This window comes from Sorex fumeus, unplaced genomic scaffold (assembly GCF_029834395.1).
Source record: "Sorex fumeus unplaced genomic scaffold, SorFum_2.1 ptg000044l, whole genome shotgun sequence".
In the NCBI taxonomy this organism is placed as follows: Eukaryota; Metazoa; Chordata; class Mammalia; order Eulipotyphla; family Soricidae; genus Sorex; species Sorex fumeus.
Window position 1 is genome coordinate 61,309,584 of NW_026606101.1, and position 27,789 is coordinate 61,337,372.

At 37.7% G+C, this 27,789-nt stretch overlaps 1 protein-coding gene across 2 annotated transcripts in view; it reads right to left on the minus strand.

The window, feature by feature from the left end:
* Positions 1–1,307: 1,307 nt before the first annotated feature.
* ATP13A3 (ATPase 13A3) overlaps positions 1,308–27,789 on the minus strand; it is a 76,953-nt gene continuing 50,471 nt past the window's right edge. The window contains exons 20-34 of one of the 2 annotated variants that reach the window (XM_056122130.1): positions 27,663–27,783; positions 25,030–25,154; positions 23,162–23,337; positions 21,541–21,663; positions 21,382–21,461; positions 20,493–20,535; positions 20,295–20,404; positions 19,953–20,049; positions 18,628–18,700; positions 16,939–17,116; positions 12,941–13,128; positions 12,145–12,233; positions 10,181–10,261; positions 9,365–9,454; positions 1,308–4,659 (exon numbers count right to left, since the gene is read on the minus strand). In XM_056122130.1, coding sequence (XP_055978105.1) covers positions 4,462–4,659; positions 9,365–9,454; positions 10,181–10,261; positions 12,145–12,233; positions 12,941–13,128; positions 16,939–17,116; positions 18,628–18,700; positions 19,953–20,049; positions 20,295–20,404; positions 20,493–20,535; positions 21,382–21,461; positions 21,541–21,663; positions 23,162–23,337; positions 25,030–25,154; positions 27,663–27,783 — 1,772 coding nt within the window. In that variant the 3' untranslated portion in view covers positions 1,308–4,461. The remainder of the gene's footprint in view (positions 4,660–9,364; positions 9,455–10,180; positions 10,262–12,144; positions 12,234–12,940; positions 13,129–16,938; positions 17,117–18,627; positions 18,701–19,952; positions 20,050–20,294; positions 20,405–20,492; positions 20,536–21,381; positions 21,462–21,540; positions 21,664–23,161; positions 23,338–25,029; positions 25,155–27,662; positions 27,784–27,789) is intronic. The other variant, XM_056122132.1, reaches the window with a different exon arrangement.

A 27,789-nucleotide genomic window follows, 5' to 3' on the forward strand; every position in this document is an offset into this window, starting at 1 on the left:
AACAGGAGAGATGGCCCTATCTCCCCTAGAAGTTACCTCTGAGTTGTACCTGAGAGTAGGACATTAAAAAAAAAAAGTCTGAGTTTAAACTGCAGTGGAGAAACACAGGTTATTCCCACTGAACGAACTGGGAGGTGCTGAGAACCAGAGCAATGACATTCTAGCCTTGTCCTGTGGATTTTGGATCCAAGGTATAGGTCTGAAATCTGCTAGCCTAAGGAGTTGGAAAAATCAGAGGGCTTGCCTTGCATGTCAGTGTGCTGGGTTCAATCCCCGGAACCGGTAATCCCTGAATCTGCAAGGATTGATCCCCAAGAAGCAAGCGCCAGGAGTTAAGCCCCGAGCACTACTTGCGCCGTCTACCCTACCCATACCTCCTCCACCCCTTCCAAGGAAGACCGGCTAACCAAAGTTTCTGTATGTCCCAGGAGTCTGGCCATGTAGGAGCAGTGGTCTGGGCTGACGCCAGAGTTCCAGTGGATTGAGTGTTTCCCTTGCACAGGCCCAAGCCGGGCTCAATCCCAGGCACGATGAAAGTGCCAGGAGTAAACAGTGCAAGCCGGGAGTAAGCCCTGAGCACTACTGGGTGTGCCCCCAACCCCCAAATAAATAAAAGCCATGGTCTGGTTACCCCCACCTTGTGGAAGTCAGGAGGCCGGGGTACAGCAGGGACATCTCTACAGTTCCACAACTCCAAGCCTCAACAGGGATGACTCAAACTCTGGAACTCTACTCTGCAAATACACTCGGGACAAAGTTCCTGGGAGTGACTACACGAGCAGGCTATGGGGCCGTGATCGTGGGGGAAAGCCCTTACATCCTCACAGCCTGCTTCCCCTCCAACCCCCACAGTGCCTGCAGCCCCCAGCAGAGGGGGTCTGCCTCCTGGAGAGTATGCAGGGCCAGGAAGCAGCAAGCAGAGACCTGACCCAATTGCCCCTCCTCTGGGATTTCTGCATCCAGGAACAGTTCCGAAGTCCCTCTCTTTGGTGTGCTCCATTCTGTAGGCATGGATGCCACTTCCCTTCGAAGTACTTTTACTTTACCATAAGCTTTTAGTCTGAGCTTCCCAAGTATAAATAGATCCAAAGATCCTACTCCTGCACTTCACCATTACCCTCAAGCGTCCCTCAAGACGGCTTCCCTTAGAGTTAACATCTGACACACTTAACACTTTCTGACTGGTGCATTTCCCTGGTGTGGTGAGAGGTGTGATACCACATGCAGATTTTTTTTTAAACTGTAGAAAAATAAATCCAGAGAAGACTGTATTCCTGTATTTTACAAGGCAAATGTATACAGAAACATGTTATTTCATTCATTTTTATTCTGAATAGCTTCAATCAAAAAATTTTCATCAGGCTATTTACAGTACTATATGTACAACTATGAATGTGTATGCCTTTTTGACATCAGGGTACCATTCTTGAGCAGCAATACAATTTTAAAAATATAAAGATGCATTATTTCTGATATAAAGTTACTTTAAAAAATCCAAAATTTTTAGGGGATTCACAAATCATAACAGGAAGTAAATGTTTTATTAATATGTGCACATAATTACCAAATTTCAATACATTAAAAATTTGTGTAAATGCCCATAACTGTACAAAAATGAACACCCTGAATTTCTTATTAAAAAGTTCCCAACCACCTCCCACCATTAATACAAAAAAACCCTTGTTTTCGGATGTCAAAAATGCATGCCAAAAAATCTTAAGAATGTTTTCTGAAAGCTTGAATTTTTGCTCTTCCCAGGAGAGTGTCTCTACTTTGGGAGACAGGGAATTTAACCAATGCTGTATTATTTACCATGCCTTTGAACTGTGCAGTCATCAACATGGAAAACTAAATAGACTAAAACCTGCAACAGTCTTGTTCAAATGCAAGTGCAATTTGGAAAGCTTCTGGATGTAAGGATTATAAAACTAATATAAAAAAAGTATTTTTTTTTTGTTGCTGGCTTAGCCACTTTTATTCAAGCATTATTTGCAGCATTGCTTTACAGCAGTTGGTGCTAGAAGATACAAAACATAGAGTTACCACTATTTATAATTGAGGGAGAAACAAAACTTTAAACAACCCTGAGGGAGACACACATTAAAAATTCTGTTATTTATTTAAAAAGTTAAAAAGTTACATACCATTATTTAACAATTACTTTCCTGGACATTTCTGTCCTTTAAGTATGTGCATAAATAAAATTAAAATCAGCAATATTTATTAATCTTAATACATCAAAATAATATATGTACAGATATTAAAAATTTTAGGTCTGTATACACTCAAATAATTTAATGTGACGTTCAAAATCAAAAGGACTATGTAATAATGACCTAGAGGGAGGACTCAGTCTATCTATGGCACTAAGACCCACATCTAGATTCACAGACGGTCTTCAAATAACACTCTGGAAACCATCAATTACAACTTAATCCAACTTGCCTATGTTCATATATAACTTCCTACAATCCTTTCCACCTACTAAAAACATCATTCCTTGGGAAACAATATGGACAGATGAGATATAAAACCCTTATAAAAATCTAAATGTTAAAAAATGGGGAAGGGTGTCAAAAATAGAATTCTTTATGATCATGCTCTTAATAAGGATGTTACATACAATCTGGTAATTACGTTTTTAAGCTGCTACTTAGCAATTATATGCTACAGTATTAAAATCAAATGACAAAATGTACAATTCTGGGATATCAATGAAAAGTGACACACATGGAGAAAATGAGAATGAAATTATAAAAGGACCAAGAAATTAAGTAATTAGAAAACAGTGCTAATTCACAGCTCAAGAGGTCTAAGATGCATAGCTTCATAGAATCATTCATGGAACAATTGTTCTTATCATCTATGTATTAATATCATATAATACTTTTTTGATGAAAATCCGATTATATTTTTGTAAGAATCATCAGTGGCAATAGCAGGAACAGTGACCCTGAGTTCATTTACATTTTTCTATGGTTGCCAAACATCCTTCAGGTCTCTGCAGCATAAAACATAGGAACCAACTGGTTCTAGAGTTCTGGGTAATATTTGATAAACTGGTAGATAAAAATTAGGAAAATAATGATTGGCTAGAGTGAAAAGTGCAAGCAAGCTACTGGTTAAGAACACAGGATAGAATCACATCATTTTAGTAGTATAGTGTCCATTTTACAGCAGTATCAGGACCTGTATTTATGACTAGTTTTTGCCAAAATGCTGATCTTTTTAAAATCACCTATGATTTTAATTTAGGATTTAAGCATTAACCAAGCAAAGCAGAAAGATGAAATTTTTTTCTACATTGCTTTAGGCTCAATGAGTATCTATACTTTATTATTTTATTGTTTTTTCCTTTGCAGAAGTTTCTACACCCAAATGTTAACCATCCTATCCACAAGCAAGCGCTGGCCACTGGCGCCATCTAACGGCATCAAAAAAAAAAGTCTAAGTTCATACAGCTTTAAATAAATAAAAGTCAAAACCACTCCTTTCAAACTTCATTGATAGAAGAAACATACATCAAACCTTAAAAAAATTTTAGAGGAGGCGAAAGTCAAAAAAAAAAAGCCAACAATTAGCCTATGTCTTTTGGTAACTGAAAATGTAGGAGAAAACAAGACATTTAAAATAATATAAAACCTGAGAGAAAACAAAACAGGCATGAAGAGATATTAGGAAGGTAGATCTACATCTACTACTGCCCAAAATGATTGTTTCTCTAATCCCTCCTCCCTACCCCAGTAAAAAAAGGTCCTACAACATTAACTGAAGCAAATTATACTAATGACGCCAGACATAACAGAAGCTCATTTAATAGTTCAGAGGGACATCTCATGTAGGCAGTTAAGCACCTTGCTGATTAGAAAAGTAACACCCAGGCATTTTGTATTGAAAATGTAAAACTATAAATGGAAATTACCTGAGTTGTTCGAGAAGCAATACCATAAAACCTTCTAGGCTACTAATGGGAACCGATGTGTATGAATATGTAATTCTTTGGAAGAAATATTGGAATAATGGAAACAGGCTTTCTACCTGCTTTCACTGGAGGCTGATTAACTTGCATTTTATTTTTCAACTGCAGATTTAGGGTCTATGAATGAGGGCTTTTTCTAATTAGAGGGGTTATGAAAATAAACTTAATGAGTAAGCTAAGTCTTAAAATCTAAAGTCTAGAAAGTTACCATATGTTAACTTTCTTCTGCACCCAGTCACAGAGGATAACTAAAAGAAAAAAGAATTTCCAGAAATATATATAGAGAACTCAAAAGTGATTTTTTTTTAACTTATGGGCCAGTGTCTTCCTATTGTTGTTTTTAAAAAAGCCCTCAATTCAGCTCCCATATCAGAAGGGACAAAAGTAAAAATGGTACCATTATGATACACAGGGTAAGAAAGTACTAAAATTACTTTCTCAATACTGCTAGCTATTTGCATACCACTGAGATGGACTCATTGCTATGTTATGGTGATGATTTGACGTGATCCATTCTCCTTTACTAAAGCTTTAGCTTCTGTTGTTGTCTGAGGTTTGGGTGGCCATTCTGGATCAACCAATAGCTCCTGAGCCAGATACATGTATTTTGCCTTTGGTATCTTCTTCCTACAGCCCAGGACCCAAGACAAGCAGCATTTTCCCCACCGATCCACAGACTCCTAAGAAAATGAAAGGAAAAAAGAACTGTTACAGTTGATTAATTTTTACCATGAATATTAAAACACAGAACACCAGAAGAGGAAATGCTTTCAAAAGACAAATAAAAAAATATTTTAGATCAAGTTAAAAAGAAAATCAATTTTCAATTATGCAGAAACATTTTTAAGGAAAGTTTTATATATCAATGTAATTCATTTTGGTAAATACATTAAAAACCCGTACTAATAATTTTTAAGCTATTCAGAAAGAGGAAACATTCTTAATATTTAATGTAAAAACGATCATATTCTTTCCCAACTGGTCCTACCAACCTAATAACTACTTTTGGAAAAAAGTCATGTTAAATTATTGTCACTGTTAATATCACCTTTCAAAACAGGAAGCACAATGTAGAATTGATTGGAATTATGACTCAGATCATATGCAATGCCAATCACATACTTCAAAACCACATTCTTGTTACCATCAAAAAATTTGATTTTAAAATTATGGTTCCCATATGGTGCTCCAAAATTATAAAGATATCACAGAAAAAAGCAGTATTTTACTTAGGATCATTTAATTCATTATAAAAACTTGTCACTGCCACCTTCCTATCAATCCGGATGTCTTTTATGAATATGACCTTATATGAATCTCAGAGAACAAGATGGCAGAGTCCCCAGTTATTGCACAAAATATAAACTGGACAGAGTCCATCCGATTTTGTCTAAAATGACACCTGATATAAATAATAAAGCTAAGTAACAATAACAAGACCCACAGTTATATTTAATTGTGAAGAACCATTCATTCTTAATTGTTTTGGCTATTTCTCTGAGGTACAATTTAAATTTATTTTTGTCACATATAACCTAGACAAAATTGGTCAAATGTTAACTAACATACTGAAATGAAAGCATAACATAACTGAGATTGGTATTTTAACCCAGCTGGTATATTACCCCAAATATCTTAATGACTGAGAAAGTCAAGTTTTCTGTAACATATTTTTCAAGCATGTTTTGTAAGTGATTATGGAGACGAACAAAAATTCTTTGAATGTTAAATGTTCTCTTAGTATTGAGACAACCACCAGGAATTTACTATTCTTTCCTTCCCCAAAAACTGTGGAGTAGGTATCTGGAAGCAAGGAGAGCAGACTGAACAATGACCATGTACTTGGTCAATGAAGAACAGAAAATTGCACTGCAAGAATTTTGTGACAAACTATGGTCACAATGAAGATAATTTTAGAGCTTCTTTACTGTCATCATTTTTTAAAAAGTCTACTTCTCTCAGATACAGAAGAGACTTGATACTTTCTTCAGGTAATTCAAGTAACAATTTCTTTCCACTGTAAGCATGTATACATGATGATCTGAAATGGTGACTACTTGGAACTCTCCTTCCTGCCAACCACTCCTCCCCTCACCCCCTGCAAATGTTTAGGTTGTTAAATCCAATTGTGGAAAAGATCGATGTTCCTAAATCAGTCTAAAAGCCATCTTTAAAAATTTTAAGAAGCATGATTAAATGATGCCAGAAAAGGGCCAATAATGATTACTTCGAGGGGAAGGGGAGTTAAAAAGGAACCTATAGATCTATAGAGCTTAGGTCTTTTATGTCCACATAAGCTAGCAGGATTGGCAGGCTGATTTAAGCAAACAGGCAAGAGGATACAACTATAAGGCACATACATACGTACCTAAGCCCACAACCAGTGAAGACAATGAAATTAATTAAATTATTTTAAAAAATCAACACAGTGTATGACTTTTTACATCAAGATATTTTCTTAAAACTCTATTGAAAGGAATGTGTATCTGTTAACAATTTTAAAAGTTTAAAGAAACCTTGAGAACTCCCCCATCTTCATTTTAATTAGACATAAATTTTGTTCTTGTACCCTCACATTCCAAGTATCACACGCAACAGATACCATGTGCTGAAAAAGTCTTGTTAGTTTACAAACAAGCATACATGCACAGTTACTATAAACTTAACCAATAGAGAAAATCAGATGCCATAGGCATGCAGGTTTAAGAAGCAAATCCAAGGGGAAAAAATGAGGGTGGCAGCAAGAGAAAAGCAAGCACTGGGCCCCGAGCCATAGTACAGCAGGTAAGATGTTTGACATGCTCACAGCTGACCAAGATTCCATTCTCAGCACTCCATATGGGGGGATCCCCAAGCCACACCAGGAATGATCCCTGAGTCAGGGCCAGGAGTAAAGCCCTGAGCATAACCAGGTGTGGCCCCAAATTGAAATTTAAAAAAAAGTGAAAAAAAAAACACAAAACAAACAAGCACTGTGCAAACAAAGTGACGAGGTGGAATATCTCAAGGGCTATCCTAGATAGGAACTGGGTCTCCTCAAACATCCAGACAAGTTCCTGAAGCAGAAGAATGCTGTAGTCATAGCAATTGGTTCGCTTCTGAAAGCAAAGGTTAACCAGTCTATGTATCTCTCCGAGAATGGGAAGAAGTCACATTTCAGCAAAGAATCCACAAGAAATTTCCCAGAAGATCTACAGCAGGGCTGTAGAAATAGTACAGGGCTTAACACACTTGCCTTCCATACAGTCAACCAGTTTGATTCTCGGCACTGTATATGGTACCCCAAAGCATAGCCTAGAGTGACCCCTAGCACAGAGTCAGGAGTAAGCCCTGAGCCATGCAAAATGTGGTCCTCCCCAAAAGCAAAACATCTGTAACTTAAATTCTCCTGCTTTTTAGACCATTCCAAGCTGTTCATTCTCAGTCCCCAAGCCAGTTTACTCATAGCAGTAAGTTTTAAAAAAACCATCATCACTGGCATAAAGACTCATTCATGGTTTTATTTTTTCATTCTTTTCCTGGTCAGAGAATACCAGGAGTGGCTAAAAATTACTGTAGCACTGTCCTCCTGTTGTTCATTATTTGCTCCAATGGGCCCAGTATTATCTCCATTGTGAGACTTGTTGTTACCATTTTTGGCATACCGAATATGTCACGGGTAGCTTGCCAGGCTTTGCCGTGCGAGCCAGAGACTCTTGGTAGCTTGCTGGGCTCTCCAGGAGGGGCAGAGGAATCAAACCTGGGCTGACCAGGTCGGCCTCGTGCAAGGCAAATGCCCTACCCACTGTGCTATGTTTTAACTGATTATTTGTGAATTTTCTAAACCCATTTTCAATTTTATTCAATGGATATTTACTAAGGCCACTGAACAGCAATGAGTCACCACAGAAAATAAATATTAATGAAAAAAATTCATTAATAAGGGACAGGGGAGTCGAACTCGGGTCGGCCACGTACAAGGCAAATGCCCTACCTGCTGTGCCATTGCTCCAGCCCAAGACCTGATGGTATGAATCAAAATTAACTTTTTGAAGTAATGAGGTGAAGTAACCAAATGGAAACAAATCTAGACATACAGGAAACTTAAGTAAAGAATTTGACCCCTTAATAGAGCTCTGGGCATACCACTACTAGGAATTACTGGGCATTAATATTGCTTTCCCCTACCTTCTACCCCCCCAGCCCCCCCCCCCGCCCAAATACCCAAAACACCTGAAACTGAGTCTAAGTTAATTCCATCATTATAAAACTATCCCAATTGATTACAAACATGAAAGGGGAAAAGTGCTCTAAAGGACCTCTTATAGAGTGACCATGATTATTACACTGGGCATGAAGCCTACTGAATTACCAAGATTAAACTCAGGCACTTGCTATTTAAGTTTTTAAAAGGCTTAAAATAAATGAGTGACCCAACTCAAGAGTATCAGGGAAAACTTTTGAACTCTGTAAGCTCCCCTGTGGCTCAAGATGAATGAAAGGTTCACTAAAAATAACAGAAAAGATAAAAATGGAGAGTGCTTTCATTTAATTCCCTTTGTCTACAACTGTAATTTCAAAGATTTAACAAATTTAAGAATGTGTGTGTTTGGGGGCCACGCCTGGCGGTATTGAAGGCTTACTCCTAACTCTGCTCTCACGGATGACTCCTGGCAGTGATCAGGGCACCATATGGGATGCTGAGGATAGAACCCAGGTTGGCCATGTGCAAGGCAAGTGCCTTACCTGCTGTACTATCGCTGCTTCTAAACTGTGTTTTTAATCAGGGTCTATATCACAACATCCTAACATCAGGAAATGGATATGTACACACACACACACACACACACACACACACACACACACACACACACACACACATACAATATCGGTTCCTTTTTTTTAACCATAAAACTTATCTCATAACGAGATTTCTTAATGGATTCAAAGTGAAAAATCCTGTCGTGATTTGATAAAAATGAAAACTGTAATAAAATATCTCTAAATGATGAAAGATTTATCTTGTATAAAGTAAAAAAAGTCATCCAAAATTACTGCACAGTGAATACTGACAAGAAGTCAGAAATAAGTCCCTAACATCCTGATTTTCTGATTCTGATCCATGCTGAAACAATTTTGCGTGATTCACAAAAAACAAAATCACAAAATTCAAATCAGACCAAAACCAAAACAAAACAAAAAAAGGTGGGGAGAGACACAAACACCCATCATTAAAAATAAGATCCTTACTTAGGTAGAAGACAAGGATTGGACTGGAAAGAGACTTGCGAAGCACAGGGGAAATGATCAAAAAAAACATACAACAGAACACCACTCAAGAGAGTGCAGAGTATACAACGGAGTCTAGACAGAGTGAAGAATCAAGAGTAAGTGCTGATTTCCAACCTGTGGTGGCTGTGTGGTGGTGAAGCGATATTCTCCTTGTCTGTCCCGATTGAACACAACTTTCCAAAGGATCATGTCAAGGAAGAAGTTCTGAGAGATATTTCAGTGAGTTAAGAATTAAAAATGACTAAGTCATTCTTTATTACTGTGCATAATTAGAAAGGCTCACACAATGCTGAAACATTAGTGAAAAATGATTTGGTTTCCGCATGCAGTAGTCCCCTGAACAGATATTAACCATGGAACAGATATTCCCAGTGGCTGCCTTAAACTGGATCATACCCATATGTGTGTGTATACTCATACACATATTTCCTTAAAAATTATCTGATTATTCAAAATTATACCTTATGAAAGCCTTAGTAGACTCTTTATGAATATTCACTACACGATATGAATATTTCCCCCATCCTTTCTTTCTTATATACAGTAAAATTAAGAAATTTTTACTTAGGAAAAATTAGTAGCATTTCTTAATTTTACTGTATACAGAAGGACTCCAAGGATATACATTCCTGATTTTATAGCGTTTGGGTTTAGCCAATCTTGGTCTGATTAGCCTAAGAATCAATCTTCTCTCCATTCTACCAAACACTTTTGCTATCACATACATAGTTTCTCCTATGTATAATAAAATGCGGCTAAATCACACACCTTAATTAATGACCTTAAGTACTAGCTGAGATGTCAGAATAGATCTTTGTTCAGATCAATGAATTTAACTAAAACTGAACTTTTAAAGGTTTCCATGTTACCTGTCCTCATCCCCCATTTCCATTAAATCACCAACAGTAGACAGTTATCTGAGGAGCTTACCTCTACCATGATAGATACAAGGGCATTTACAAAAACAATGATGAGCATAGTTACACGCCACTGATATGGGACACACACTATCTGTAAGGGGAAAAAAATAAGTTAAAATTGTAGTATGTAGGTGATACTTTAACATTATATCAAAATTCCAAATTTACTGAATTTCTATTATATACCAAGCAGACACATATATGTATGTATATACATATATAGATTTTAAAAATCTATTCAATCCTCAACAATGCCACATGGTATGATTATCATATCTACTTTTCAAATGATAAAACTCAAACTGCTAAATAACTCAGGTTAAATAAAATACATTAAAGGAATAAAAATGTGGGTTCAGCAGTAAAACACAAGCTGTTCATGTGGAGGATCTGGGCTCAATCCTTAGTACCTTTAAAAGAGAAAAACAAAAAACAAATGCACATTTGGTCTCAATCTCCAGTTCCTAAAATTACTGTAATTTCCTAAGTGATGGGGCGATAGGAGCACCTCACATAGCACTTCTAAATACACTGGAATTTTCTGGGTATCAGGAGTGGCTTTTGTAAGGAGACAACTCTTGGTAGGCTCCTGGATCACTTTAGGCTGGGGACAGTGACCGGAAAGACTGAGCCATGATTAAAAGCTTGGAATTTTTAGCCCCATCTCTTCTCCGTCCTATGCGGAAGGGAAAGGGGGCTACAGTTCATAGTAAGTGATCATGCCTAGAAGATGAAGCTTCCTTTAAATGAACTCTAAACTACAAAGTTCAGAGTTCAGGAGTTGTTTGACATGTTGCAATTCATTGCAAGATACTACTCAGCTGGTGTCCAGAAAGTCAAAACGCGATGGCACGGGTAATGTCAGCAATGTGAGTAAAGCAAACAATAGGTTCTTTCGGGCAGCAAGTGGTGTTGGAGTAAGAAACAGATTCAGATAAGAAAACAGCAACAGAAAACAGACTGGAGTGATAGTACAGCAGGTGGGGCATTTGCCTTGCATGCAGCAGACCCAGGTTCGATCCCCCAGCATCCCATATCGTCCCCTGAGCAGTGCCAGGAGGAATTTCTCAAGACAAAAACTGGAGTAACCCCTGAGTACTGCTGGGTGTGGCCCCAAAACAAAGCAAAGAAAAAATTTTAGAAATAAGCTTAAAAAAAAAAAGACAGAGTGGCTATGAAGAGATAAGGATATAGACACATACACTCTTATGCCTCTGATCTGTACAAATGAGAATGAATACCAACAAAGAGAGAGACAAAGCAAGGCTGAGGAAGAATTGAGCCTCATTATAAAAATGCTGAAAGATCTCAAGCATACAATGTTTCAACACCAATCCCTTCACCAGTGTTTACTTCCCTGGCGAGGAATATGGGTACTCTGATAGTGAGTATGGTGTTAGAATGATGTACCCATGAAACCACCATTAACATTTCTGTCAATCACAGTACCGCTCCAATCAATATAATTTTTTTTTTTAATCAGAGGGTCCAGTATGGGTAAAGTGCTTGCCCATACATGCCCAGTCCAGGTTCAATCCCTACCATCACATATAGTATCCAAGCCCCACCAGGAGTTATCCCTGAGTGCAGAGTCATGAGTAAGCCCTTAGCATCATGGGGTATACCCCTGCATGACCCCCATCCTACCCCCCCCCCACACACACAAAGGAAAAAGGTAAAACTAAAATCAAAAAGTTGATAAAGACACTTTTAATTACTTTTATTACTGTATCTATATAAATATGCCTTTGAGAAAAATAGTAAGAGACTTAGAGGAGGGAAAAACAGGTAGTTTCTTTCTCAATTACTGAGGGAGATGGATCTTAAGCTCTAACAAGCCGTAAGAAGTCTAACTTGGCTGTGTAAATTTCATGTAATAATAATGGGTCAATTCTAATCACTGTCTTCCTACTGCTATTTCACACACAGTTTCCCCTCAGCCAGTAATAACAGATGTGCCTAATTAATCCTTACCTGAAGAACCTCGTCAACGGCGTCAACTGGATACAACATGATGAATAATGTAAAAACATACAAAATAATCACAGATGCAACAAAAAAATCTGAAAAAGTAGAACAATAAAATTTCAAGTTTCTTTAAATCAAAAAGCAGCGTAACAACAGGTATCCAGACAATTCTAAATTTGATTCTGAATATGATACAAAGTACTTCATTATTTCCTACACAGAACACTGAGACGTCTCACAAAAGATTCAGTTATGTGATGTGAAAAATATCAGCATTTATTAAAAATACAAAACACATTTATGGGTTTTTATTTCTCTGAGAAAATCATCTTATGATTTTCAATATTAGTGAGTCTATATTAAACCATATATGGCAAAGAATCACTGAAAGCAAATATACAATGATTATTGATTATCAATAAGTAGAATAACATTCTATGAATGGGTGTACGCAATTGAGGCATTCTAAATTGAGTATTAAGAATATTTCTACCGGGATGGAGATGAAGCACACTGATAAAGCACATAAAAGGGTGGGTGGTGGGTAGTGGGTGTTATATTTCATCTGTGAAAATATTCTACTATTTTAAAAATGGAAAAACCGGGGATGGAGTGATAGCACGGTGGGTAGGGCACTTGCCTTTCATGTGGCCAACCCGGGTTCAATTCCCAGCATCCCATATGGTCCCTCCACCAATGACTTACAGCCTCAGCACTGCAAAGACTCTTTCAGATTTAACTCTTTTCTGTATCTTTTATTAAAGGTAAACAAGGTAGAAATCACAATAAATGCCAAACTTACAATTCTTGTAGCAAGGCTGCCTGAAGGGTTTTCCTTTAGAAAAAGCAACTGCCACTATGAGGTACTGAAAACTGGAGATAAAAAACACTGTGGTGTTTTCATAATTTTGTATATTATGTGTATCAAGTTCAGTTTCATTGTAGAAATGTGAAGAATTCAGTCGTATATTTCCTGTTGTATTACAAGCACTAAAACACACACAAGAGTTTTATGTTACTGAGCACATTTACCAAAAAAAAAAAAAACACGACTATATCGTAAAGTGCCGTGAATCATAAAGAGAAACAAGGTACCATTAACAGCAAAAGATATAACAATGTCAAGGTAAGATATACAGAGTGAGCAACAGAGTAAGGGGTTTTTACTTGTCTTTGGACACCCCTCCCCCAATTTTTCTTAAAAAAAAATTAAAGCGAGTTAACTTCATTAATAACCTCCTCTCACTTACGATGTGCTTCCCTCACTTTTAAATTCAGGGCATTATTTTTGCAAAGCAAACATATCTTCAACTTGTCTGCATTTTAGTTATAATTAAGGGAGAAATATCTTAAGCTCATTTCATGCCGCATAAATGTGGATACCTTCTGTTTTATCAGAGTTTCTGTAAGGAATAAGTTAGACAATGTGCATAAACATGTCTAGCAAAGCATGTACAAGGCCTTCAAACCTCTCTAACTATGGCTCTCTCTCATTTCTACTTCTAAGTGGACAGGACTGTCAAGCATACATAGAATTAAACATCATTACAGCATTAACTCTATTAAGCTTAGGCAAGTGTTAACAAAATTTTAACCTGTTACAAACTCTGGAAAATTTCTGCAGAACAATTTTATTTATTCCTTTACATGTTTCTATGTATATGTACATATACATATATATGTAATATATGCAAACAGCATTGTATATTCCCTTCAAGCTTTCTAACAATTTTAGAAACAAATAATCTCTCTCAAGTAAGAAAATAAATTTTAAGGGCTGGAGTGATAATAAGGCGAGCAGGGTGCTTGCTTTGCGCAAGGTAAACCCGAGTTTGATTCCCGGGACTCCATGTGGTCCCCTGAGCATCGCCAGGAATGATTCTTGAATGCAGAACCAGGAATAGCCCCCTGAGCATCAATATGTGTAGCCCAAAAACAGGAAAAGAAAAAAAGAAAATTTTAAAATACTAATAATGTTTGCAACCGTCTCCTTCGTGCAAAATTCTACTTCACAGAGCAGGGAGAAAGGGCTGCAAAGTTTAAAAAGAGAACTCCCAGAACGACCACCAACTGGGAGCTCTTTGGCACTATTGCGGCAACATGGGAAGATGTCATTGTTGACAACATTGACGAGGAATACGATCGACTGGTTCAGCACCTCCATGGTTGTGAGAGAAACACCAAGAGAGAGATAGCCACAAAAAAAGCCTGTCTTCGAAAACTCTGAGCTTATTCGCCAACGTGGTTTGGCGCATGCCTCAAGCAACCGCAAGCGAATGTCCAAGCTCGCAAAGCAGTACAGAGATGCGATCAAGGAAGACCTCAAAGAGAGAAGAGCAGAAGTGCTGATAGATGCTGCAGAAGCCGGGAAAAGTATTCGTAACGCCCGCCTGTCCTTCGCCAACTACAAGACCAAGATGACTGCCCTCCGACGTCCTGATGGAGGACGACGTCACATCCTCCAGAACAGCAATGGAGAAGATTATCCATGACTTCTACTCAAATCTCTTCGATAGCCATGTCCACTTGCCGACATACCAAATTCCACAGGATGGATATGTCGATCCCAACATACTCCCTTCCGAAATCCGACACGCCATTTCGTCAGTAAAGAAACGAACAGCACCCGGCCCAGACAAGGACAGACCTGAACACCTGAAGAACCTGCCGTCAATACTCATCAATACACTGGCTCGGCTCTTCACTCGCTACCTGTCTGAATGCAAGGTTCCATCCCAATGGAAAACCAGCAGGACCGTACTACTGTTCAAGAAGGGAGACATCCATGACATTGGCAACTATCACCCGATCTGCCTATTGTCTGTCATCTACAAGTTGTTCACTCGAGTCATCCTAAATAGGACTGGCAGAACACTAGATGAAGGACAACCATGCGAGCAAGTCGGGTTCCGCAAAGGATTCAGCACCATCGACCATATCCACACAATAACCAAGCTCATTGAGGTTTCTTGGGAGTTCAAGATGCCACTCTGTTTAACGTTCATTGATTTAAAGAAGGCCTTTGATTCTGTTGAGACGGAAGCGGTCACTGAAGCCGTAGCCAATCAGGGCATTCAAGCTCAATACATCAAGATCCTCCGTGAGCTGTACTGCGGATTCATTACCAAGATCTCACCATTCTACAAAGAAGTGATCGTTGATGTCAAGAGAGGGGTTCAGCAGGGTGATACCATTTCACCGAAACTCTTCAGTGCCACCCTCTAGAACATCATGCGATGACTGGAATGGGAAGGAATGGGAGTGAAGATAGATGGTCGGCAACTACACCACCTCCGCTTTGCTGATGACATTGTTGTAATAACACCAAATATCAGCCAAGCGGCACAAATGCTGGCCGACTTTGACCGTGAGTGTGGAAAGGTAGGACTACAGTTGAATCTTATGAAGACAATGTTTATGAGAAACAGCCTCGTTCCTGACACCCCTTTTGCTCTCAACAGAACGACCATCTCCGAATGCAACAGCTATGTGTACCTAGGTCGAGAAGTCAACATGACAAATGACCTGGCATCCGAGCTGCGCAGGAGGAAGAGAGCAGCTTGGAACGCTTTCAAGAACGTCGAAGAAATAGCTAAGAGGATGAAGAACCTCCAGCTCCGGGCACATCTCTTTGATTCCACTGTTCTTCCTGCATTAACATTTGCCTCAGAGACCTGGGCCCTACGTAAACAGGATGAGAATGCTATTTGGGTCTCCCAAAGAGGAATTGAAAGAGCTATGCTTGGAATATCACGTTTCACTCAAATGAGAGAAAGAATCCGGAGTTCCGACATCCGTCGATGATCAAGAATCAGGGACGCTGTCTTGTTTGCCAAGGTGTCGAAAATCAGATGGGCTGGTCACGTAATGAGATTTAAAGACGACCGCTGGACTAGAGCTGTTGCCGACTGGATCCCACGGGATGTCAAAAGACCGCGTGGCCACCCACCTACCAGATGGTCAGACTTCTTCATCAAGATCATGAACGATCGGTTTGAGGCTCTTCATGTTCCCAGAGTGAACGGATGCCATTGGGTTACACTAGCACGCGACAGGGACAAATGGAGACGTTACTGGCACCCGCTCGAGCAAATCGACGACTAACGGGAAGTTAAGTGATTAAGTTAAGTTTGCAACCTAAAGTTGAAAAAAGTATCTTTCTTAGTTTACAAAAAACCTAAAGAGTAATTTAAACATTCTCATTTTACAGATAAGGAAAGGAATCTCAGTAGCAAATTAAGCAATAGTTACAATATTCCCATTTTGGTATTATTAAGACCATGTCTGCCCATCTTCCTACAAATAAGAAAGCAGTCAAAAAGTAGGCTTATCAGATAGAGAAGAGAACACCAAATAAAGGGTGTTGTGAGGACCCTCCCAGGGTGGGAGAAGCATGTTAAAAGTAGTCTATAGATCAAACATGATTGCCACTCAATGCCTCTCGTGCAAAACACAGTACCCAAAAGAAGAGAGAGAGAACAAGGGGGAATACCCTGCCACAGAGGCAGGGTGGGATGGGGAGGATGGGGGGTGGGGGGATGCTGGGACCCGTGGTGGTGGAGGATGGGCACTGGTGAAGGGATGGGTACTTGATCACTGTATAACTGAAACCCAAGCACAAAATTTGAAAGTCTGTAACTGTACCTCATGGTGTTTCACTAATAAAAAAAGAAAAAAAAAAGTAGGCTTAACTTTTTAAGTTTTTAGTCAAACTTCACGCACGTTTTACATAAAATCTTAGGCTTATTCTTACATGCAGTATATGCAACATACAGTTTTTAAAGGGTTTGACCAACTTACTCTGATTGTGGATGCCATACTTCATACCAAGGTTGTTGCTTGACCCAAAAGAATCCGAAAGATTGAAATCCAATGCAGATGATGATCTGAGACAAAACGGAGAAAAGAAGGGCCCCAGATATGAGACCTGAGGGCGGCCTCTGAGCCACAAGCTCCTTCCAGGCATGATTTAAACTCACTATGTTGAGAAGAAAAAAAAAATTATTTTACCCAAATTGATTTGTTACTATATAAAGATAAAATCATATTCATCAGGTACATCATATACTTATCTTGGTCTAATAAATACATGTTTTTTCTAATTAGCTAATTTTAATTCTGTAATTTTTTTTACTGAAGGCACCATAGTTTACAAAATTATTCATGGTTGAATTTCAGGCATACAATGTTTCAACACAAATCTTAATCATTGTCAACTTCCCTCCAAAATTGTCCCCGGTCTCCACACTCCGCAGCCTGCTTCTATAATGAGAACTGTTTTTTTTAAAGACACTGTCTAATAAATATTTAATATAAAGCATAACCAAAAATTAAGCTAGATATCATACATGTGAATAATCTGTAAAGTAATACAGAATTTAAAAAATGGCTAAAAAGTTAATTTTCCATCACCTTATTGAAAATCAAAGAAAAAGAATATTACTAATATAAGCAATGAAATTAAAAAATCACCTCCACCCATCTATGTTCAAGTTTTTATTTCTGAATCTTTACTTGCAGATTAAAAATACAATTAAAAAAACTACATATTTCTTCAGATATTAAAAGGTTTCAAATAATATCAAAACAGCAGTAACATTAAAAAAAATCAAATACTCTGATCACTTAAGCTTATTAACCTTCTAGTTTCAATTTTTTCCTTTGGTAATGAGATATGTTAATAGATACCAAGACTGGAAGCTAGAGATAGTACAGCATGTAAGGTGCTTGTCTTTGCGTAACAGCTGACCTGAGTTGAATCACCCCATAAGCTCCCCCTCAGTACCACCGGGAATGATCCCTGAGTGCAGAGCCAGGATTAAGTCTGAGCACTGATGGGTGTGGTCCCAAAACCAAAATAAAAAAGCTAAAATTTATTCTCTCCTACTATGATGGAGCCTTAAAATAAAGGACTACTTCTGGTAATCCAGGTAAGAATTTATAGCTTATACTTAATGGAATATAATTTAATGACGAGCCAATATAACTGCCCTATTCTTTTATAAAGGTTGAAGAAGACTCCCCCTAAAAGGCTGGCATGCTACTCAGATTAGAGAAAATTAAAAAGATGTAACAAAATTAAATGTGTGAAACTGAACTGGTTCCTAGGCTAGGGAACGAAGAATAAAGAACACTGATAGGATAACTAAGATAAAAAACTGAGTAACGGCTGTGGAATAATGATACTATAATAAATTTTCTGATTTCTAGAACAGTGTTTACTAATATAAATACATTGTTTTTAGAAAATACATAATAAAATATTCAGGGCAAAGGGACATAGTAACACAAAATCATCATCAAGTATTTTAGGAAAAAAGAACAAAACTGAAAAGAAGTGGAGCAAAACATAAAAGTGCTAATGAAAGAACATTTACAGGACAGTTACAAAAGCATCGCTGTGCTGCAGCTGTTGGTATAAATTTATCCAACTTTAATAATTTACATCAAGTCTCATATGCTCTTAAAAAATAAAGTAAAAATACTTACTTGTAAATACCACTACCAAAATGATTGCCAGATCAATGAAGAGAAACTGGAAGTCTCCCAGGTTACTTAAGATCTGCAAAATTTTTGTAGTTAATTTTTATAATACATGTCAATATGTTTCCCCAATTTTACAATATGCCCCAGTAATGACAACTTTAAAGTAATATTTGGATCTGTTTAAAAATGGAATATATTTGCCTTTGAAATGAGCCCAGTGAAAAACTCAAGTCCCTCTCTCCCTTTCTTCACCCAACTCTGTATTTCCCCTCCTTGTCCCTCTACAACTGCCCAATTCTTAAATTTATTTTTTTAAATAAAAGATTCTAACTTATAATATTCAAAGGTCCTAAAAGTTAAAAAAAACTCTTTTGGGGGGTGTCATAACTGAGCCTCAGGAGTTATTTCTGGTGGTGCTTGGGGGACCACATGGGATACCAGGAATTGAACCCGGGTTGGCCACATGCAAGGCCAACACCCTACCTGCTGTACTATTGCTCCAGCCTCTTAAAAAGAAAAAAAAACAACAACAACAAAACCTCTTGATTTGTCCTCAATATCTAATACCATACTTTCCCAATACTTGGTACAAGTATTAGAGGGAGATGGGATAGCCTTTACAAAGACTCCTTAGGACATCACCAATGACCATTGGACAAAAAGTTAGAGCCTTGCCACTCAAAAATCTGAAGAGGTATCAATGGACCCAATTTTATACTGTCCAAGTATTTTTTTTTAAAAAGAAGCCAATTTATTTTATTTCTTTTCTTTTTGGGGTCACACCCAGCAATGCTCAGGGATTACTCCTGGCTTTGCACTCAGGAATTACTCCTGGCAGTGCTTGGGGGACCATATGGGATGCTGGGGATCGAACCCGGGTCGGCCACATGCAAGGCAAATGCCCTACCCGCTGTGCTATCGCTCAATCCCTATACTATCCAAGTATTTAAGATCCTACAGTACTGCCAGAACATCTTCTCTCACTCTGGCCCTTTTCCACAAATGTATAGCAAACTGAAACTACAGATACTGATGTATGTCACAGGTTGGTATTTTCAGGATACCTAAGAAAAATGTCGAATCTGTGTTAAAGCGAAAAAGGGAGAGGGAAATATCTTAGTCAAAAAAGCTTTCAGCTTTTGGCCTTAAGGAAAAGGTTATTTCACATTATTGAAATTTTCAATCTGCTACTACAGAAAAGTTTATACAGATGCCACCTGTATAAATTTCAAATTAATAGATGCACTCAAAATCCAACAAATATTGGCAATTTCAATGTGAATGTTTTAACACCAAATGCCATTTCTGTAAGCAATGTAAGTACTCACGGAATACAGTAGAGTAACACTGAAGTACTGTATAATGCTGTACAGTGCCATAAATTTAAATACACAGAAGGAAGTCATTAAAGCAGCACGACCTTCCCTGTGAAAACAAATGTTGGTGTGTAAATGAAAAGCTTTTAAACTACTCCAAACCACAATAGCAAATAAACATCAATATTCAACAGGTACACAAAAGGAATTTTCTACAAAGAACTGAATAATAGTATCAACTTAAGAGGAAGTTTCAGGTGAAATATACTATAAAAATATATATAAATAAATAATTTATTATATCCAAATTAGAGCAAGCCACAAAGAGATGTAACAATTTTCAATCTGTACTACCTGATGAGATTTGGCACACAGGAAATACTAGGTGTTTTAGAGGTAAAGGGAGATGCCACTGAAGCCTCGAGCTCTGACAGGGAAATGCCTCCATGTGCCCTCTTCAAAGCCTAATGGTTTAAAAAAGAAAAACGTTCAGGTTTTGCGCATATGACTTAGGGTAGAGAAAGAAGCACAAATTACAAAAATTATACTTACACCACAATCATTTGCTCCATCACCGCACATCCCAACAAAGTAACTAAAAAACAGAATATGTATTAAGATATTTAATGATTTTCTCCAATCAGAGCATTTAACATAAGATTTCTCCAATAAGTACTGTGAAGTGCTAACACACCAGTATTCCCAATGATTACAATGGTTGCTCTGCAAATAGAGTCAGATGACCTAGATTATTGTCTTATAACACAACAGTCTGTCGTAAGGAAAGTAGATTACTCATTTTTTCATCTGTTTCAAGAGATCAAGAGCAAAAGATACGGGAGAGGATATAGTCTTTACTATACTTCCCACAGGTTATCAAAAAAGTTTTTCTTTTATTATAAAAGTTCAAAAATAGGACCTGAAACCATAAAGGAGGTAGACACCTGCGATACATACTGTCAACCTAGGTTCAATCTCCAGCACCACTTATGATTCCCCCAACAGTGCCTGAGGTCGCCCTTGACCACTAACTGGGCATGGTTCTAACTTCTCCCCCCAAATTTGAGGCAATAATTTACTAAAATATATACTTACTTCCACAAAATGAGTGAATGAACTCTACATGTATATTATTAGAAACATAACTGTGGATAGTGTCACCAGGAAACTTGAGCATGAGTCTGGGGGCACTTAATACTACCATCAACATTACAGATTAGTGGCACTGCTGTTGGAATATTAAATGCCTCTAACAAATCATCATGAACACTTTTGTAAACCAATATTTAAATAAAGTGTGTGTGTGTGGGGGGGGGGGGGGGTAACGCATTTCCAGGAAAGGTATTTCTGGAATATGTATTACATAAAATCTTATGTCATCCAAGAAAGTTTCACTGCCAAAATTATATTTATAAAAAAGCTGTAAATCAGCTATACTTACTCTACATTTTGCAATGCTTCTACTAATTGTGTCTTCTGGTCAGGGGCCATACGAGCAAATACTGTGCCATGCAACATCAACTGGAAAAACAATGAATTTCTTTAAAATACAGTTAACAATGTACGTAATTAAACATACACATAAGAACAAATTACTAACCTTAGGAACAAGATCTTGAAAATGTTCCAGGATCACAGAAAATGATTTTCCATTCATTGCAAAATGATAGCGTGTTACCTGAAGATCCTCTAAGCTATCATGGACAAATTTAACTGGAATACCCTGTGTATGAGACATTCACAACAATATTTAGACAGTCCAATAAAGTATAAGTAATACCATTTTCTTTTAAATTATGTGGTCAGGGAGCCAAATGACTAATACAACAGGTAGAGAGCCTGCCTTGCATGTGTCAACCAGGTTTGATCCCCAGCAGCCCATATGGGCTGAAGGTGGTATTTCCTGAGTGCAGAGCAAGGAGTAAACCCCCGAGCAGCACCAAGTGTGGTCCAAACCCTCCCTCAAAATAAATAAAATAGAGCAAGAGTGCACAAAGTTCACAGCTCTAGCTGTGAATGTACACTTGTAATCATATGGCCCTTCAAGCACTGCCAGGAATAATCCCTGAACTAAGCCAGGAATAGCCCAAGCACACACCCCAAGCACACACAGCTACAGTCCCAAAACAAACAAACGAACAGTTTAATTATTTCCTTTGCCATTTCAGACACTGAAAGTTTTAATATACACTGACAAAAGAGAGGAATTCAATGTCAATCTGTAACTTTATTTTTTTTTTGTTTTTAATATTTTCTTCTTTTTCTAATTAGTGAAACACCATGAGGAACAGTGATAGACTTACAAATTTTTGTGCTTGGGTTTCAGTTATACAGTGATCAAGTACCCATCCCTCCCACCCTCCCATCCCCCCCTGCCTCTGTGGCAGGGCATTCCCTCCCTCCCTCCCTCTCTCCCTCTTTCTTTCTTTCTCTCCTCTCTCTCTCTCTCTCTCTCCCTCCCCCCCATTCTGGGAGCATCCTCCCAACACCCTTTATTTGGTGCTCCCTCCTCTTTTGAAAGAAAAAAAAAACTAGTTGGGAGTGGAGAGGATACCTGTCTTAATTAGGCTGACCCCAGTTCAATCACTAGCATCATATATGGTTCCCTGGGCACCACCTTAAGTAATGATCCCTGAGCACAGGGTCAGGACTAAGTCCTGAACACAGCGGATGTGGCCCCAAAACACAAACCAAAGAAAGTTGAGGGGGGCCAGAGTGAATGTACAAGTGTTAAGGTTCATATTTTGCATGATGACAACTCCAGTTCATTCTGGACCTGGTACCACATGGTCCCCCGAGTATTGCAGGGTCTAGTAGTGGAACCCCTGGAGCATCACCAAGGTGGCCCCAGGTGGTAATCCAGGGAAGATCAGGGTTCAAGCAACAGCATATTCTCAGGTTCAGGCATTGAACCACCAGACCAACTGGGTGAGAATTGCTGGGAGACTCCAGGCTCCACAACTAAGTATCAAACGAAAATATTCCACTATATGAACTATTTATACCATTACTACTTTTAAAATGGGAAATGTTTGGGATTCTTAACTTTTAAAACAGTGCTTCTCAATTTTGGCTACAGATCAAAATTAATTAAAGGTACAGGAACTACCCCAGTCCAAATGAATCAAAATCCCTGCGTGTCTTCATTTGTTTTTCTTATTTTGTTTCAGACATCCCTTTTTACTGTTTAGCAAGCTTCCAAGAAGAAAGTTTATCTTTACCTCTGAGTCAATTGCTGATGAATTATTGATCTGTGCTAGGGTGTCTGCATAATGCCAATTTATCTTGGCAACTTTTCCATCCTTTGGAGGTAATGCTTCAGCAATAATAACTTTATCTTGAGGTAGTATCATCCCACAGTCTCTGGCCACAGAGACAGCAGTCAACATGTTGTCACCTAATTTTCAAAACATTAAAAATACACTCAAATTAAAGTGAAAACAAGAATGTGCACAGTACCATGTTTTCTTATTAAGAACCTATAACAGTTCTTTTGACTAAGCTGGGCAAAATGAAGATCTAATGTATGATCCCTGATTTCACAGTCTAAAAACAATGAGATCAGGATATATTCATCAGAGTAAACCTCAAGAAGTACATTCAAGCACACAGATGCTAAAGTTATTGTCACCCATAGTTTTAAAATGTACATTTCTGGAGCCAGAGGGACAGTACAGAGGTTAGGTGCTTGCCTACCACTTTGCTGACCCCCAGTTTGGTACCACAGATGGTATCTGGCACCACTAAGAGAGATCCCAGCCACAGAGCCAGGAATAAGCCCTGAGCACAACCAGGTGTGGCCAAACCTTCCCCCCAAATAGAGCACATTCTCAATCACTTTATGAACTAGCTGTACACACTCAACTCGTGACATAGTGCCACATACAAGACAGGTTTATAGTAAGTATCCCTTGAAATAAATCATCAGGGGTGACTGGTGATTTATGTAAGAATACTAAGGCAACATCATTGGGAAAAAGAGGGTGGGGAATAAGATTATACAAATGAGAAGCACATAACTAGAAAACATCTTTTTGAGGTGTGAAGCAAAGTAAGACAGACAACTTCTCAGTAATGAGAAGGAAAGAGAAACTGCAAAGACAGTATCAAGAGAAAAAATATAAACTTATAGAAGATGCAGGCAAAGGTTTGAGAAACCCAATGCTACCGGCACTAACAGTAAGTTACTTTTTGCCCCAATTCCTCATACTATTTCTCAGGATGATTGACTTCCTTTGATCAGACAGACCTGCTTGGGACACAGTTGTGAGAGAAAAAGATGGGAAAGAAACACAGATGGAAAGCACTTTGAAGAAGTCATTAGAATCAAGACTTGCTGGAATGCTAATATGCCTCATTACTTAAGTTATATGGAAGCAAGCATCCTGTCTGATGAATCTGAAAGTCTAAAACATATTCTACATAGGCCTTTTCAATATAAATCTTACTGAATATATAAGTAGAAAGTATCTTAAATCTATTTTCTAAGGAAAATAAATGTTTAGCTGATACAATTTGACACAAACACAATGAGGAAATTACCTAATATTATCTATTATATTAATAGTAATTTTTAATACTAAGAGAATCATGTAGACGGGGAAAAAAATCAAAGCCAAAAGTTAATCCCCCCAAAAGCTATTTTCACTATTATGCATCCAAGCAGTAACAAAAGTACCATTATAAAAATGTGATCCTAAAAAATCATTTATTGGCATCTAGCACACTTCTAAAAATTGTAGAAAATACCCACTAGTAAATATACTCATCCCTCAAGAATTATGTATTCTAGTAGAGAAAGCAAACCTATTAATGACTAAAAGGCATGGTATAGTAAGTGCCACAAAAGAATATTGAACCAGTAAGAAAAAGGAGAACAATTAAAATTTTATAGTATGCCTTATACTGTTTTATTATACTTTCATAAATAGAATTTGATAGGCCAAATAACTTCAAAACATATTCAAAGCTGAAAGAGGGCAACCTAGAAAGGAGCCACTAAGCTATTCCCTTAATAACTGATAATTCTTTAATGTTATATAATTTGAACTATTGTTCGATTTTTCTTTATCCTTTTAAAAAGTCTAACCTGTGACCATGACAGTACGAATGTTGGCTTTATGCAAATCTTCAAGTACTGCAGGGGTTTCTTGCTTTAATTTGTTCTGCATTATAATTAATCCCATAAAATCCATATTATTTTCAATGGTATCTCTGCAGAAAAAGAAATTTTAATACAATAATTTAGTCACAAGAATGCTATATAGTGACAAAGCAATTAAAATCCATAAATAATAAACATTTTATGTGCTGACTAAACAATAAATGTATTTAAGTTTATAGTTTCCACCGCTCAAAAATTGAGTCTGGAAAATTATTCTCAAGTATTTGGAAGTAAATATTACTCATTGATACATGGGAATATAAGGATCATCTGCAAATTTGTGTTTGTAAAGCACTAAACACTACGAGTACTGAAGAATATTCGTTTGTATCCTATCCACAAAAAATAAGCATAGTAAATTATTCTTCAATAACCCCTATTAACATACTCAAAATATTGAGAAAAGTGGGGCTGTTCCTTGAATATCTACTATGTACCAAGAAATATGCTGTTAATTTCAAGGAGAGATAAAAGGCATGTTGCTCTCATGATGCTCCTGTGAGAAAACATACAGGCAAGCAAAGAGGTACATGCAACAACATATACGTCAACACAATGGAGAGATGAAATCTCTTCAGTGACAGAGGCATTCTTTTAACAACTCAAGAAAACAGAATCGCAAAAAAAAAATTCCCCCACTGGACAAAGGAGGGAACAGAATTTCAGAGCTGGAATAATCAAGAAGTTTTTCTATACCAAAAAATCATTAACAAAGGTGCCTGAAGTAAATAACCTTAAAATCTAAAGGTCTCTGAAAATTCATTTGTTATAATGAGTGGTAAAGACAGTCAATGCAAACAATTTTGCTAGTGATAATACTTGCGATTAGTTTTCTAACTCCCCTTTGAATGTTATATCCTTAAAATCTTATTATCTTATGAGCAGTACAATACTCCACTCAAGAGGAAAGATTCAAGCTCTAAGAGAAATGTCAAAACCTGTTCCACCACTTAGCAAGGAAACATGAAGAAAGTTTCGGTTGAAGTATTAGAAGAAAGGGAGCAGAGAGAGATAAGTTGACAAAAGAGGGTTAGCAACAGAAGGACAGTCAATTCTAAGGCAAGTAAGGATGTCTGAATATTCAAGAATCAGCTGTTGGGCCAGAGATGGCAGAGGTTAAGTATTTGCTCTGCATGTGACTGACTGGTTCAATTCTCAGTGCCCTCTATGATCCCATAGCACCGCCATGAGGACTCTAGAGCACAGTCAGCAGTAAGCCCTGAGCACTGCAGAGTGTGGCCCAAAAACAACAAAAAGAAGTATTAGTCATTAAGGGGAAAGTGGTAAATGATGAAGCTCTGGAGAAAGAATGCCCCTTGCACAGAAATTAGCATCTCCTATTAGACATTTGCGATGCCCAACCATGCATAAGCATCCAGCCACTTGGTTTATCAGCTGTTCATGCTAAGACAACATCTCCCAAATAATGTCGTTTTTCCTATTAGTTGTCTATGCAATCCGCTATTCATTCTCACTTAAAAAAATGAGTGTACTAAAAATATTGTCCTTTTTCACTTAAATGCCTGCAACAATTAACAGTGGTATTAACAGTATGTCACAAATCAGCAATGCATTTAACCACTCATCCATTCATGGTACTTATGTTGTTTTAACTATTTAAATTTAAACCTTGTATACATGTTTAGGTTGAAATCCTATGTTTGGTTGAGTAAAACTATATAACCAAATTTAAATTGTTATGAGTACTAATCATATTCTTTACAAGTTTGTAACAGTACTGTAGAGGTTATGTTGTTTAAATGTTCACCCTTCCCATAAAGCCTGGTATTCTCAATCTTTTCAATTTTGCCAAGCTTAGAAGTAATGTTTCACTGATTTTATCTCAGTTTCGAAAGAAAGAGAGTTCTTTAGTTATCTTCCCGTCTTTTTGTAAATACTTATATGCTAACTCATATGTTGTCATTTCCCCCATATGTACATTAGTATTTGCTGAATTCCTCCACGTAGTAATAGGGCTTTTTTTTTTTTTATAAAATTTCAGACTGGATTCTAAATACAGCTGAATGTTGCAGAGCCCTCTTTGGAGGAACACAAATCAGAAAAGACTGGGCTCAAGTCTCTGCATTGATACAATGGCAGGAGGCAGATGGAGAAACAGAGGCCATTTGAGAGGGTCCGGTAATAGCTCAGTGGCAGAGCACTCACAGGTTTACCAGGTGCCATTCTTTATGCTGAGTGCAATGTTGGAAGTACTGCCAGTTATGGTCCCCAGTGTCACAACAAAGTGTGACAGTACACCACAACCACGAATGTTCAAACGTCACAATTGTGTGATACCACCAGCAAACAAAGCAACTAACCGTGTTGATTCAGCCAAAACTACAATCCTAGAACACAGCTCACACAACACATTGTAGAATTAGGTAACGTTTACTGAATGAAACAGAGTTCCTAAGAGCTGTACCTACACTGCATTGCACATGTTGCTCAGATTCGATAAGTAACTATACAATTACATAGAAATCAGGTTTACACAAACCTAAAAAGGACGCACTACTGAGAAAACAGTAAACTAGTCATTGGTTAGTCAACCTTACCTGCTAATGTTTTGTACTTTGTGCCATGTCAGTTTTGACTCCAATTTTCTGTGTGCAAGTGCAATCACACGGAAGCCCTGTTTAGTGTAATCCTCTAAAACCTTTTCAAAATCAACAGGAACTTTTC